General features: G+C 35.2%; 1 protein-coding gene across 1 annotated transcript in view; it reads right to left on the bottom strand.

Annotated features, from left to right (window-relative positions):
* Positions 1 to 15,160, bottom strand: part of Ermp1 (endoplasmic reticulum metallopeptidase 1) — a 59,153-nt gene that overhangs the window by 23,108 nt on the left and 20,885 nt on the right. The window contains exons 4-7 of the mRNA XM_015492861.2: positions 12,107 to 12,261; positions 11,361 to 11,466; positions 2,105 to 2,251; positions 1,319 to 1,411 (exon numbers count right to left, since the gene is read on the bottom strand). Coding sequence (XP_015348347.2) covers positions 1,319 to 1,411; positions 2,105 to 2,251; positions 11,361 to 11,466; positions 12,107 to 12,261 — 501 coding nt within the window. The remainder of the gene's footprint in view (positions 1 to 1,318; positions 1,412 to 2,104; positions 2,252 to 11,360; positions 11,467 to 12,106; positions 12,262 to 15,160) is intronic.

Raw genomic sequence — 15,160 nt, 5'->3', positions numbered from 1 at the left:
GTTCCATCCCAAGCTCTGAGAAAAGGAGGGAAGGAAGGAAGGAGGAAGGGGCTGAATGTGAATAGACAAAGCTTCCTACCTCCTACTGCTCTCCCATTTTTCTTAAGTTTCTCAAATAAGGCCCATATTCCCTATTTTACTGCCTCTCAATTTGGAAGCAGACTTTGTCTTCTACTAGAACTATTCATTTTTGCAAAGAGCTCTAATACCACATCTGTTTCATCAGGCTAGTTCAGAGACCCCTATATCTTACTTACCTCTCAGAATTCAAGTTCTGCTTCCCCTGTCCACTGCCAATATAAATAAGAATCACCTTCCCACTTTCCACCATGGCCAATGGCATTCCATTTCCCTAGTCAGCTAAGCTTTATACTTTGTCATCTTTACTGCTGTCCATCTGATTTATCCCTTCCAACTTGTCAAGTCTTGCTGAATTTACATTTTAAATGCATCTAATTCTCCATCCCTCCCCTTTGGTTTCTATCTTTTGTCAACACCACCATAGTCTATGTCCCCCTTATTCCACATGAAAATCACTGTCAGAACAACCCATCTCCACACCATCCACAATACATTACCAGATCAACAACATTTAAAACTGTCTTAATGAGTTCATGCCTGAACTCAGACCTTCAATGATTCCTCATCCTTTTGGCATCTTCTTACTGATTTTTAAAAAGCCTACAATTTTTCTCTCCCTCATATACTTTTACCTCATCTCCCTATTTCTGAAAATATTTCTTCTACTCCAGTCTGACCACCTACTCACCAATAGCCTCCTACACACAAACATACTCTACTCATATTATGCTTACTTGGAACATCCTCTTTTCTCTGCAGACTAAATTCTACCAACTCTATGGCTCAGCCTCAAATTTGTATCCTCTCATTCTGGACCTTTCCAGAAAGCACTTTAATTCCCTGACTATTAAGCCTCTCACCTACATGCACCACCCACCCAATCAGGGATCCAAGTTAACTATTTTCTACACTGGGTAAGCTGCCCACAGCTGTGTCATAATGCCACCTCCAATGTATGGCTTTTTACCCACTCTAGCTACAGATTTACTGCTCAACAATCCTACTGTAACCCAACTCCCTTTGCAAATCCTTGTAATGAATATTTCTATGTTCTTAATGGCTAAACAGACAGCAAGACTAAAATTTAAGCCCTTATCTCTCCAATTCCAAATCCCTACCTCATTCTACCACATACTGCCTCTCTAAAGCTCAAGCCACAGAATATTTATAGATTTTTACAGGTCATTACTAAAATTTCATCTTATTGTACATTAAAAGTAGAATTTGGAATACCAACCTGCTCTCTGAATGGAGTCTGTTAGAATTCTGTCTGCTGTGTCATACTTGGTGTGATAAATATATCCATTTTCAATAAAAGCTAAGTCTATTCCTAAGACATATAGAAAAACAACAAAAAAAAAGTCATTTTGTTTTAAATATCAAATTTGTTTTAGACTTGTTTAACATATTAAATTCCTAAAAGACAAAATATCAAAGGGGTGGGATGATTGCTCTGTCATATTTATTAGTGAATGATATAAATTCTCTTCTACATTCTTACAAACTCTGTACATATGGTACATGATTCAATATACAACGACTGAGGAAGTATACTGCTTCATAGGAAGGCATTGTAAGTCACACAGCAGGAGGTAGGGATGCTAAGTTTGGGCAGTCATCAAAACTTTGCCATCTATATCCTTGCTGGGCCAAAGCCAAATTTTAATTTCAAATAGCTCTATAAGTCCCCAAGGGAGTTGGCAAAGCAAGACAACAACAATGAAAGTCAAAGACCCCTGAAGGATCTATTACCATCTTTTGGGAATGAAGTGCTAAACAGTTCTCCCCTGTTTCTTCTGTCACATTGTGGGGCAAGATGATATATTCTAAAGGAGGCAAACATTTAAATTAGTATGAAGTTTTAAAAGGAAAACATTAAGAACTCTACTTAATGAGTCAGAATGCACAACTCTCATACAGAATATACTCTCAAAAAATGCTGCTTACTCATAACTTTCAAGAGGTAAAGCTTGCTTTTGAAAAATCAATGTTGCACAATAGCCTATAACCATTGACAAAATACCTGGAATGTTCCCAAAATCCCTGAAGATACGGAAGTCAGTATCTGAAGGAATGATTCCACTCTGAAAAACCTCCTGACCCACCACAGATGCAAAAGGGTGTTTAGCTGCTGTTACATAAGCTTGAACCAACCAAGGATTTTCAGGACCTGAAATGAAACATGACAATATAATACAAGGTTAACCTAGTAATTTTTTTTAAAACATAGAATACTAATATTCTTTTCTTGAGGGATGGGGGTGGAGCAGGAGCAGGGAGTGGTGCTAAGGATAAAACCCAGGGCGTAGGGGCAATCTAAGTAGGCACTCAACCACTGAGCTACATCCCCGATCTAGAAATAATATTTTTAACATACCCAAAAAAGGAACGTAGTGGCTTTTTAAATGTATTATTTTTAATCCCTTTTCTATATTTTCAAATGTTTAATATGTGTGTGTTTATGAGTTTTAAAATGAAAAAATAAACAATTTTATAAACAATTTAAATATAAAATAACAATAGTACACAAAGTTTAAGTCTGAATCTGGGTTTTGGTACACACCTATAATCCCAGCTACTCAGAAGGCTAAGGTAGAAGGACTGCAAGTTCAAGGCCAGCCTAGGCAACTTAGCCAAGACTTTGTCTCAAAAAATAATTGGGGTAGGGATATGGTTCAGTGGTAGAGCATCCCTGGATTCAGTCCCCAGTACTGAGAAGAAAAGTAAAAGAAAAAGTTTAAGTCTATAAATGGAAAAAAATCATTCATAAGTCTATCATCCTAAGATAACTACTATCAATTTTATATCTTCAATTTTCTTTTTTTTTAAATTTTTTTTAGTTGTAGATGGACACACTATCTTTATTTTATTTGTTTATTTTTATGTGGTGCCAGGAATCAAACACAGTGCCTCACACATGATAAGCAAGTGCTCTACCACTGAGCCACAACTCCAGTCCATGTATCTTCAATTTTCTTATGTATGAATGTGTATAAATAGCAACAATGTACAAAGTCAAAGGGTACACTTTATACATTGTTGTTTCACTTAACATTATATTATGAAATTTCCTATGTTGCTAGATATTACAAGGTTCATTTTAATAATTCCTATAACATTATACTGATTATACCATAAAGTACCTTACTACTGCTTATAATTTATCACAATTAATAATTCTGCATTCCCATCATCATTCTTTTTTTTTTTTCAAATTTATTTTTTAGTTTTCAGCAGACACAACATCTTTATTTTGTATGTGGTGCTGAGGATCGAACCCAGGCCACACGCATGCCAGGCGAGCGCACTACCACTTGAGCCACATCCCCAGCCCCCATCATCATTCTTAAATACCTTTTTCTAAATTGGGAGTTCTTCCTTTAGAATTATGGGATAAAGTACATTACTGTTCCAAATTATTCACTCTTTCCTCTCTGAAAAAGAATTCTATATTTCTAACCTTAGCACATAATGCCTCTTCACATGATCAACTGCATGCTTGGCCACATGATTTGCTCTGACCAACAGAGTGTGAGTAGGAATGATGCAACCCTCAACATAGCAGGAAATCTAAAAGCCATTCCATGCCTCTCTTCAACTTTAGCCATGAGGTCACTACATCTCTGGTGGTGGCTTCTCCTTTACTCTAAATCCCAGAATGAATAAGACACATGAAACATAATAATCTTGGAATGACTACAGATACCCAAAACTGAAAACATGACATGAACAAAAACTAAGCCTTTGTTATTGTAAATCACTGAAATTTTAGGCTTCTTATAACAAAACTTGGCAATACATTGATTTAACAGATAAAATAACTATTTCAGAGCATCTGGGAATATTGTTTTCATAACTTTATAAACAGATTATCCTACAATAAAAAGATGACTGAACAAAAAGGGGGAAGGCACTATAAACACATAGAAAAGATTCATACTGGAGTTATCACACATAGATTTTTAAATAATTATGTTTAATATGCTAAAAAGAACAAAAAGAAAAAGGAATGGAATATACAGAAATGTGTACAAGAAACATATGAGATCATTGAAAAGTCTATCCAATGCATGATTAACTGCAGTCCTAGGAGAACAGGAGACAAAATGGAGCAGAAGCAATGCTAGATGCAGTGGTACACACATATAATCCCAGCTACTCGGAAGACCAAGGCAGGAGGACTGCAAGTTCAAAGCCTGTCTGGACAACTTAGGGAAACTCTGTCTCAAAATTTCAAAAAATAAAGAAAAAGAACTAAGTATGCAGTTCAGTGGTAGAGTACCCCTGGATTCAGTCCCCCATACATTAAAAAAAATAAAATAAAATAAAAAAGTAATGTCAGTAACAAAACATGTAGTATACAAAACAAAATAAAAATACATGAAATACGGAAATAAACATACACCAAGAGAGAGAAAGAAAGGAAAGCCTTCCTTCTAGTATAATTCCAACTATTTAATACAATTAGAACGATGAAGAGGAAAAAACCTCAGTAAATAGTATAAGTAGTAAAAATTTCTTAGGGCAAGAATTACGTGATTGCTAAAACTAGGATCAAAATTTGGTAAGTAATCTCAAAGTAGTTACTATGAAGGGGAAAAACAGTAATTTGTACAAAGATAAACAGTTGAAAACCCTGGAAAATACCTTAATCAAATGAGAATAAGTTAATATTATCAATAATAAAGACAAAAAGATACTACAGGCCTCTTGATGTGATGCACTAAGGACAAAAATACAAATGGAAAAAGAAAAGCAGTAGTGGGGAAACATATGAGACCCTACATTAATATAATTAACCCTACATTATTATAATTAAACCATTATTAGTATTATAATTAGATATTGATAATTCAAATCATACTGAAAAACAGGTAAAGCTCAACTATAAAAAGTGATTATCACTAAAATCAGAATAACAGTCTTAGATGGGAAGGAAATAGTTCAGTGTAGAATACCTGCTTAGCATGAGGCAAGCCCTGTGTTTGATCCTCAGCATGAAAGGAAGGAAGAAAGGAACTGTATTTGAAGAGGCAGAGGTGGAAAAATTTGGGAGAAAGAATGGCAAGAGTCTACACTTGGTAATGAGGTAAAGACAGAAGGGTGTTCACCTTATAATAAAGTTTTATACTTTGTATAAATTATACAATGGCTGTGATATATTTACTAACACATGATAATTTAAATGCTATGCTTGATATTAGATTGGAATCCAGATTAAAACAACAAAAACTGTTAAGACAGTATTAGAATGCCTGAAAAAATCTTAAAATAAATTTTCACTAGATAATAGTTTTTATATTATAATGTTAAATTTCTTAAGTATGATAAATGTATTATCACAGAGGATATCCATATTCTTTACTTACTGATATGATACTGAGATTACCAACTGACATGATTTTTCTCCTTTATTCTGATAATGCAGTGAATTATATAGATTTTCAAATATTTCAAATATAAATCATCTTGTTGCTTAACTTGGCTGAAAAGTACCTGTTTTGTATGTATAAACTACTGGATTCAATCATTAATACTTTATTTAGGACATGTGCATCAAAGATTGATGTTATACACCAAAAATCTCCAAAGTCAAACACATGCATACCTTATAACTCAGCAATTGTACTCAGAAATGAACATGCACATACATGTGTACCACAAGATACCTACAAACACACTTACAGCAGGCCCATTCATAAGAGGCAAAGACTGAAAACAAACTAACGTCATCAGAATAATAAATATAGTTGTACAATGAAATATTATTCAGCAATGGAAAACAATGAACTACTGCTAAACAAAAGATGAATCTTACAGCCAGAAGGTTGAATGAAAAATTCATACACACAAAGAAAATATAATGTATGATTTGATTTATACAAAGTTCAAATACAAGCAAAATTAAATCAAGATATGTTGATATATTGATAACCTTTGGGGGCAGGAATGACTGAGAAGGCCATAAGGTACCTATCATTTTCTGCCTTGATCTAGGTGGTACTTACATGATTATATTGCATTTGTTAAATTCACTAAGCTGAACATTAAGAGCTGCGAACTTTTCTTACATTATAATTAGAGATGAAATAAAGATACCATTTTATGCTCTGTACCATAAAAACTACTTGAGAAAAACACAAGGCCCATTAGTAGGAAAGGGATTTACAGTTTTAAAGATCTACTACCTGGTCTCTAACCCAGTATAGATTCCACTGCAACATCAAAGTGCTCTAGCCCTACTCCAGCCTCTCATGGATCATCCACTGCAATCTACAGGTTGTGGACAGGTCAACTTTGGGTATAAAAAGGGAGGGTAGGGAGACTGGAAGGGGAAGATAGATCAGCTCCTGAGTAAGATAATCCCCATGGTATAAACAAAAGGGAGCCCTTTAAATGAGAAATTCCCTGCCTTGATCTGAGTGGTTCTTACCACCCAGATATATACCTAAATATTTTATACTACATTGTTATTAATCATAAGAGGTAGGTACAGGTATAGCTCAGCAGCAGAGCGCTTGCCTCGCACACATGAGGCACTGGGTTCAATCCTCAGCACCACATAAAAATAAATAAATATTAAAAAAAAGAGGTAGATACAAATAGTATCCCATTTTTACAGAGGAGAAACTATAGCTTGAAGCAGTTATAAAATTTGTCCAATGTTCAGTGCTTACAGCATACTGCCACTAAGGTTGTGAGGTTTGAGCTTACGTCATTTAATTACAGACCCTGGACTCTTCATCACTCCCGTATCTCACCTTCTCCCAAAAGCTTTTATCTTAGTTATCCTAAAAGAGAAAAGTATCAGACACATTTAGAAACATTTTCAATTTGCATTCTATCTCTTGCCATCATCAAAATCCTTCATGCTTCCAGGTTGTGTGTATCTATAAATTACTTCTTAAAGAATAAGCCCATACCTATAATCCCAGTAACTCAGGAGACTGAGGCAGAAGGATAGAGACCCTCAGCAACTTAGGGAGACCCTGTCTCAAAAAAATTTTAAATAGGACTGGGTATGTAGCTCAATAGTAAAGCACCCCTGGGTTCAATCCCCAGTACCAGAAAAAAGAATGAGTCACTTTTTTCATGCAAAGAGTTTAGGCATACGTGTTGTTGAAGGGAACTAGAATTCAGTGAAAGAATGAAAAGTCAAAGCTCCCTGAATCGAAGTGAAAACAGAGCTACATCGTCATTGTCACAGCTCTACCTCTTCACATTTGGGTGGTGGCACTGGCACCCAGAGAAACAAAAAAAGGAAACTCAATAAAGGAGAAAAAATGGTAAATATTATTAATGAAGCCAAGAAAGATAAGGCCTGAAAACTGGACACTGAATTTGCCACAGCAACTTTATTAACAAGAGTAGTTTTGGTGAGAAGGTTAAAGCTTATAGAACTGGTCCAAAAGCAGAAACAAGTCACTTGGAGAAAACAACCATAGATCAGTCTCAAAAGAATTTTGCAGTAGATGGTCAGAGAAATAAGGCAGTAGAGTTGGGTTGGGAGAAAAAGTGGTTTTCTTTAAGATGAGAGAAAGAGTTCATTTCTGTAGAGAAGAAAAAATGAATGATGGAAAAACAAAAAAGAACTTAAGTGAAAAGAATTTAAGTCACCATCTATATAACCAGTCTCCTACTCATGAACCTTAAAGTTAATTTAAATGTTTCACTCATAAAAAAGCCAAGCCAGGTGTGGCGGTGCACACTTATAATCCCCAACTTGGGAGACTGAGGCAGGAGGATAGTTCCAGGCTAGCCTGGGCAACATAGTAAGACCCCATCTCAAAAAAAGTCAAGAAGACTATGTAACACTTAGCCCTATATGTCCAAGTCAACTATTTCTACAAAATAAATTCCCAGAATTGAACCAGCTAGACAGAAGAATCTACATTTCAAAAAGTAATACATATACCGTACTGTCATGTGTATCTAAAAACAACAACAACAACAAAAAAGTAATACATAGTCAGGCATGGTGGCCTGACTATAATTCTAGCAACTCTAGAGACTAAGGCAGGAGATCACAAGTTCAATGCCAGCCTCAGAAACTTAGCAAGGCTCTAAGCAATTTAGCAAGATCCTGTCTCTAAATAAAAAATAAAAAGGTCTAGGGATATGGCTCAGTGGTTAAGCATTCCTGGGTTCAATACTCAGTACCAAAAAATATATAATTCATATTGACAAAATACATCATTCTACATTTCTACCAATAAATAGTGTATAAAAGATGCCTATTTCTCTAATACTCCAAATGTCCATCAGTTAATGAAATTAATAAACAAAATGTGATAGATCCATATACAATGGGCTATTCATCCATTTAAAAGAAATGAAGTATTGATACATCCTAGAACATGGTAGAACCTCAAAAACATACTAAGGAAAAGAAGCCACATACAAGATGCCATGTTATTTGTTTCCATTAATATGAAATATCTAGAATAGACAAATCTGTAGAAATAGAAAATTGGCAGGTGGTTGCCTGCGTTTGGGACAAAATGGGAATGAATGCATATTGAGTATAGGGGTTTTTTTCAGGGTAATAAATACATTTTATAATTATGATGATGATCACTCGACTCTTGTGGATATATCTAAAAACCACTTAATTTTACACTTTTCTCTAAATTATATAGGACAGGACAAGTAAATTATTACCACACAGAAAAAGGGCTTATTTAAAACGCAAAGGACAGAGCCATCTGCCTTATGCTTTCAAGCACAATTCCAAATGTCAAGGGGCGGGCGGGGGGAGGATTTGTCCGTTTTTATTTTTTTTTTTTTTTAATTGTCGATGGACTTTTATTTTATTTATGCATTTCTATGTGGTGCTAAGAATCGAACCCGGTACCTCACACATGACAGGCAAGCACTCTACCGCTGAGCCACAACCCCAATCTGGATTTATCCTCTTTTAGTTAAACATGGAAACAATACTAACTTTCAGAAAAACGTACCCACAAAAGCTAGTCTTTGTAGGCAATGGGATCAAAAGTGAAAGCAATACTGGGAAAGGTACAAGAATTTCAGAAAGTACTCAGAGGAAGCTTTCAGGTATGCAGTTTAGCCACAAGAATAAGCTCCAAAATTAGGAGCGGGGGGGGGGAAACAGTATAAAATTTCATCCAAATCTTTTGTTGATGATCCTTCAGAAATACATTACTTTCGAAATATGAGGGTTTTAGAATGAGTAAAACATTTAAATTATATATAAACATTCTGCTATTGAGTCCTAAGTCACTGTTTTGCTTTATTATTAAAGTAACATATGCACTGCAAAATTTTAAACAATTCAGAAAGTAAAATAGTAGTGACAATTCTGGTCTTATTTCATGAAGTAGTGTAGAGCTCAAACTGCTTTTTTACATTTTGCCCCATCTCAGCTCCAGGCACAACCCCCCTAGTTCCACTAATAAATACCCACTATTTAACTGTGACTATTATTAAATTTATTTATAGCCTTCTAGATAATGCAATTATTTCTAAAATTTATGTAGCTATAGAATTTTTAAATAAAATACATACATTAAGTGAAGAATAAGGACTCTGGGCTAGTCAGACCTAACAACAGTGAGTACTGAATAAATATAAATAAATAAAGAAACTGACTTGGGACTCGACCTGACTAACCCTAGGTAAATGTGCTTTCAACTGTTTGGGCTATACATATGTAAAATATGCTAATATATATGCACACAGAAAAAAATTCAGGAAAGCTACAGACTAGCATATAACACTGGATTATACCTGGATAGGAAGAATATGGGGATAGGGTGCTATGACAATAACTAAAAGCATGAATATAATATAAGCACTTAGCATACAGTATACTTATGACAAGGAAAACATACAGACATGCTACTGTTCATGTGAAGCCCTGAGATTTTTTCCTTTTTTAAAAAAGGAAAGAGTGACTTAAAGTCCTCTTTCCTTACAAATTTTCTGCTACCACTTTTTTATTTGGTCATTGTTGAATGTGTTCTTCCTACCCTGAATGACATCCCAGAGGTGTGAATAAAATGTTGCAGCTACTTACTCCTATGTTAGAGTCCAGCTTCTTCTCATTAGTTAGATGAAGAGGAAGCAATGAGGTTTGAGAGCTGAAAAGAAAGTAAAAACCTCGCTGCTTTTAATCTTATGACCTTGAGATTCTCAGAGACTTAGCTGAAGTAAAGCACACATCCATTTTGAAGCATGAAAACTTAAGTTGGATGGATAGTAAGTATGGTACTGCTCATGTTACAAAAACACACTTAGCATTTAGCATAACTTCATAACTTAAACAATACCATGTCTTTCATGGGTGCTATAAAACAAGTTCCCATTATCACCTTATTCACTTCCCTCACCAATCTCACCCAACACACTACTCAATATTAAAAATTTCTGGCAAATGTTTATGTCTGGATAAAATACATAACCCAAATTTCTAACAGAGCAGGGAAAAGGCATGGAACTTCCATTGTCAGATTTTAGTAGACCCTGACTAAATAAATCTATGAGTTTTGAATTAAGAAAGATTATAATTACATATTTATCAACTGTAACTTTTTATCATTAAAAAGCTTAATCATAAAATTTAAAATATTTCACTGGGAATGGTGACACACACCTATAATATCAGCAACTCAGGAGTATAAGGCAGGAGGAACACAAGTTCAAGGTGGCTAGCCTCAGCAACTTGGCAAGGCCCTAGGCAACTCAGTGAGAAGGGTCTCAAAAAAAAAAAATTAAAAGGGCTGGGGATATGGCTCAGTAGTAAAGTACCTCTGGGTTCAATCCCCAGTATCAAAAAATCAACTAAAAAAATTTTTTTAAACATTTCTCTGGTGGATTAAATATTATTGGATTTCTTTTTACATTCAAATTAATTCAATGATAAATTTAAATACCTTAAACTACACATAAATTTTCTCATTTTAATTCATGAAATGATTCTCATTTAAAGTTATTTATATCAGGATCACCCATAATGAATAAAATGTTCACTACCTACATGACATTCTAAACTTGAACTTCCTAGATTCAAATCCTGCTCTGCCATTTACCAACTCTGAAAACTTAGGTAAATTTATACTTTTTTATATTCTACAAAGAATGCTCATTCAAGACATACTTCATTAAAGACAGTGGGTATGTTCCTCAGTGAAAAGAGCACTTGCTGAGCAAAAACAAAAAACAAAGAGATTGTTTAAGGAATTACTTAAGTTAAAAAACTTTCCACTTTAAAAAAAATCAGAATTGCCTTAAAATACACAGAGCATGGTGTTGCATACCTGTTTGGAACACAAGTTCTTTCCCTCCTACACCAGCTGCTTCCAGGTTAATAAATGCACGAATCAGGCTGGCCCAGGGGTGCTGAGTAATGAAACCATGACTGGCCTTAATGAGAAGGAAAGAAAATAAATACAGGGTAAATGATCAGAACCTAAATTTTTTACTGTACTTATTTAAAAGGACAGATTGGCTATCTTCATGAGGTAAAGAATATAAGAACAAAAGAATCATTTCTCAAAGGCAGTCGCTGAAGACATCCTCTGTTTCTCTTTACATCTAATGGCTGTGTGCAGTCTATTGAGTTTTAGAAAGTCATTTATCAGAGAGGCAGCCTGAGTGGTGCCATGAGTGGTGCCAAACAACATCCTTGGTAAATGTGAGGCTGGGCAAAAGAAAGACAAAAAGAACAAGAGTAAGGAAGAGATAATTCGCATGGCAGGGCATTCATTCTATATGCCTGTCTGAAAACATCTCTGTAACTCCAAAGAAAACTAAATATGAGTTATTATGCCATCAAAGAGCTCTCAAAAGAATCAAACACTGCCAAGATGAACTGTTCTGAGTTGAGTTCTTCATATACTGAACATGTTAACATCAGTGGATTTTCTAAAGTACTGGCAGGTACAATATGTCTTTTGCATACCATTTTATAATACTATTCATATGAATAATAAAAATGCATAAGTGTTAGTTATTGTTATTATTCTCATTATTACTCAAGCCTGGTATTTAAAACAGTTCTCACCTGCAAGACATTTTCTTCAGCACCATTGAAGAGAAACACCACAGCATGCCGTAAGGATTCTGAAGATGTTGATAAGACACGAAGGACTTCCAACATTACTGAACAACTAACTGCATCATCACTGGCACCTTCAAACCAGAAAAACAGATTTGCTTCTCAGATTTTAGAACTTTTACATTATAATTGTAATGCCTTAGAATGGAATTTTTTCCCTCAGAGAAGAATCACAAAAGCTGCATGATCAGAAGCATAACTCTGTCATTGTCAGGTGACCACTATCCCTACCAAAGATAAACCTCATGAGGATCTTTGGTTTGCTCACTGACTTACAATCAGAGACTGGAACCAATCCAGGCTCACAGTAGACTGTATCTATTGAATAAAGCAAACAGATGAGACCTAAAGTTATACTGGAAACTGGTATTCTCAGCAACTGAATGCTATTTATCATTTTTTTTCCTTATTCTGCATCCTCTAATATTCTCATTTCTGGTACCTACTGCTTCCTTCATCATCTCCCATTGCCACCCACTCCCTTCTTGCTTATTTTCCTACCAAGATCATAAAAGCTACAAATCATTCCACATCAACAGAGGGGATGGTTTGGATGGTACAGTACTTTTTAAGGTTCTTCCAAGCGGATCAATCATCTGATGGAAAAGCACAATGAAAACATTTGTCTGGTAGATACAGTAGCCTAACTAAGTCATATATCTGGTCCCACCACTGACAAAGCAGAGGATTTAGTCAAATCTCCTAACCTCTTAACTCAGAAATTTTATATGTTGATTAAAGGAGATTATAAAAAGGACTCTGGTGCCTTATTTTTTTTAAAGCACTGTAAGAGGTAGTTAAAGGAACTGACTGGATATTTGATGGTATTCAGGAATTATTGTTAGGTTTTATAGGTGAAGTAACTAGTAGTATTATGATCATGTCAAATAATATAGAATGAAAAACAGAGAAACCAATATAGCTAAGATCTGCTTCAAAATCATCAAAGAACAGAGGGGTAGAAGCAGAAAATTAAGACTGGATCACTGAAGTTGAATGATAGGTACATTGGGGTTCATTAAACATTCTCTTTTTATGTATTTGAGATTTTCCATAATAAAAAGTTTAAAGAGCCAGGGGTAGTAACTCACACCTGAAATCCCAGCTTGGGAGGTTGAGGCAGGAGCATTTTGAGTTCAAAGTCAGCCTTAGCAAGACCCTGTCTCTAAATAAAAAATAAAAAGGGCTGAAGACGTGGCTCAATGGTTAAGCATCCCTGGGTTCAATCCCTGGTACCAAAAATAAACAAAAAATTTAAAACAATAAGTTTAAAGAGTATTCCAAGTAAATAAACTATCATAACCCAAGCAAGAGCATTTCTGGATCTACGCACTGGGAGGCAGTGTGCTCCAGTTTAATGGCTATTTTAGAAAAGGAAAGATTAGGAAATAAATTTTAGCCCTTGCTTTACTCCACTATTTTCCAGTCTAGGAAGCAGAATAATGACAGCCACCTCCCAGGGTTGTTGTGAGGATTATACAAGACAAACCTGGTACCTAAAACCTGGGAGGCATTCCATGTTAATTTTTCCTTCTCCTCTCACTAAACTTATTCCATGAAGTTCCAAGTTTTCAATTCTGGGAACATAATGTTCAAATATCATTTCAAAGTGGACATAATTAGTATATTTATTGCTCAATTTAAGTTTTTATGGCTGTTCCACATCTGACACAATGAGACAAACGGGGTTAAGGACGCCAGCTAAAATAAAAATGCTTGTTTGGGCTTTGTTAAATTCTAGATCCAATTCCTACTGAAGAAGAAACACTATTAACAATTCTTGTCTTGGTAGTGATTACTGAATTGTGGTATTAATCAAAATGAAACAAAGTAATAGTTATCTAATTACTATTCTGCAAGAATATGTTGCCATTACTAAAAAGTGCCACCTTGGGCTGGGGATGTGGCTCAAGCGGTAGCGCGCTCTCCTGGCATGCGTGCGGCCCAGGTTTGATCCTCAGCACCACATACAAACAAAGATGTTGTGTCCACCGAGAACTAAAAAATAAATAAATAAATAAACCTCTCTCTCTCTCTCTCTCTCTAAAAATAAAAAAAATAAAAAGTGCCACCTTTGGCTAGGTATGGTGGCATGAACCTGGAATCAAGAGGGTGAGACAGGAGGATGATGGTAAGTTGGAGGCTAGCCTGGGCAACGCAGCAAGACCCTGTCTAAAAATAAAAACTAAGGGTTGGGAATGTAGCTCAGTGGTAGAGTGTCCCCGGGTTCAATCTAATTACCAACAACAACAAAAAAGGGCTGGGGCTATAACTCAGTGGCAGAGCACTTGCCTAGCACTCGTGAGGAACTAGGTTAAGTCCTCAGCACCACATAAAAATAAACAAATAAAATAAAGGCATTCTGTCCATCTACAACTACAAAAAAATTTTTTTAAAAAAGTGCCGTCCAGAAATAAAAACATTTTTTTAAACATTTACTTTTTTTTTTTTCAAAGATGGACATAATATTTTTACTTATTTTTATGTGGTGCTGAGGATAGAACCCGGTGCCTAACATGCGTGAGGCAAGCGCTCTATGGCTAAGCTATAACCCCAGCCCCAAAACATTTACTTTTACTTTGAGGCTGAGAATCATTTTATAATAAAAAGCAAACAATAAAATTTTTCTTTATTAAAAGTAAAAGGGAAATTAAAACATATTTATCATTATAGGGTTGATTAATAAATTATGCCATCCATTTATCTTCCCTTATTTTAATGGTTCTGGTATCTTAGAAGAGAGAGAAAGGGGAGTAGTTGACCAACATACCTTTCTGTTTAGAATTAACCCCAAAATTGAAGCCACCCCCCAAATAACTCAATAACTCTTCTACCAATGACTGAGAACCTCACAGCAGACTCAAAAAGATAATTAAGGCTTTTGTGTGAATAAGATTACTCCTAATTGGTACTAGTTCCTGAGTTTCAAAAACAAGAGGGCTGGGGATGTGGTCAGGTACCCCTCAATCCTCAGTACAAAAAAAAAAAAAAAAAAACTCA

This window comes from Marmota marmota, unplaced genomic scaffold (genome assembly GCF_001458135.2).
Source record: "Marmota marmota marmota unplaced genomic scaffold, marMar, whole genome shotgun sequence".
Lineage (NCBI taxonomy): Eukaryota > Metazoa > Chordata > Mammalia > Rodentia > Sciuridae > Marmota > Marmota marmota.
The sequence above is the reverse complement of the archived record's forward strand: the minus strand, read 5'-3'. Positions and strand labels throughout refer to the sequence as shown.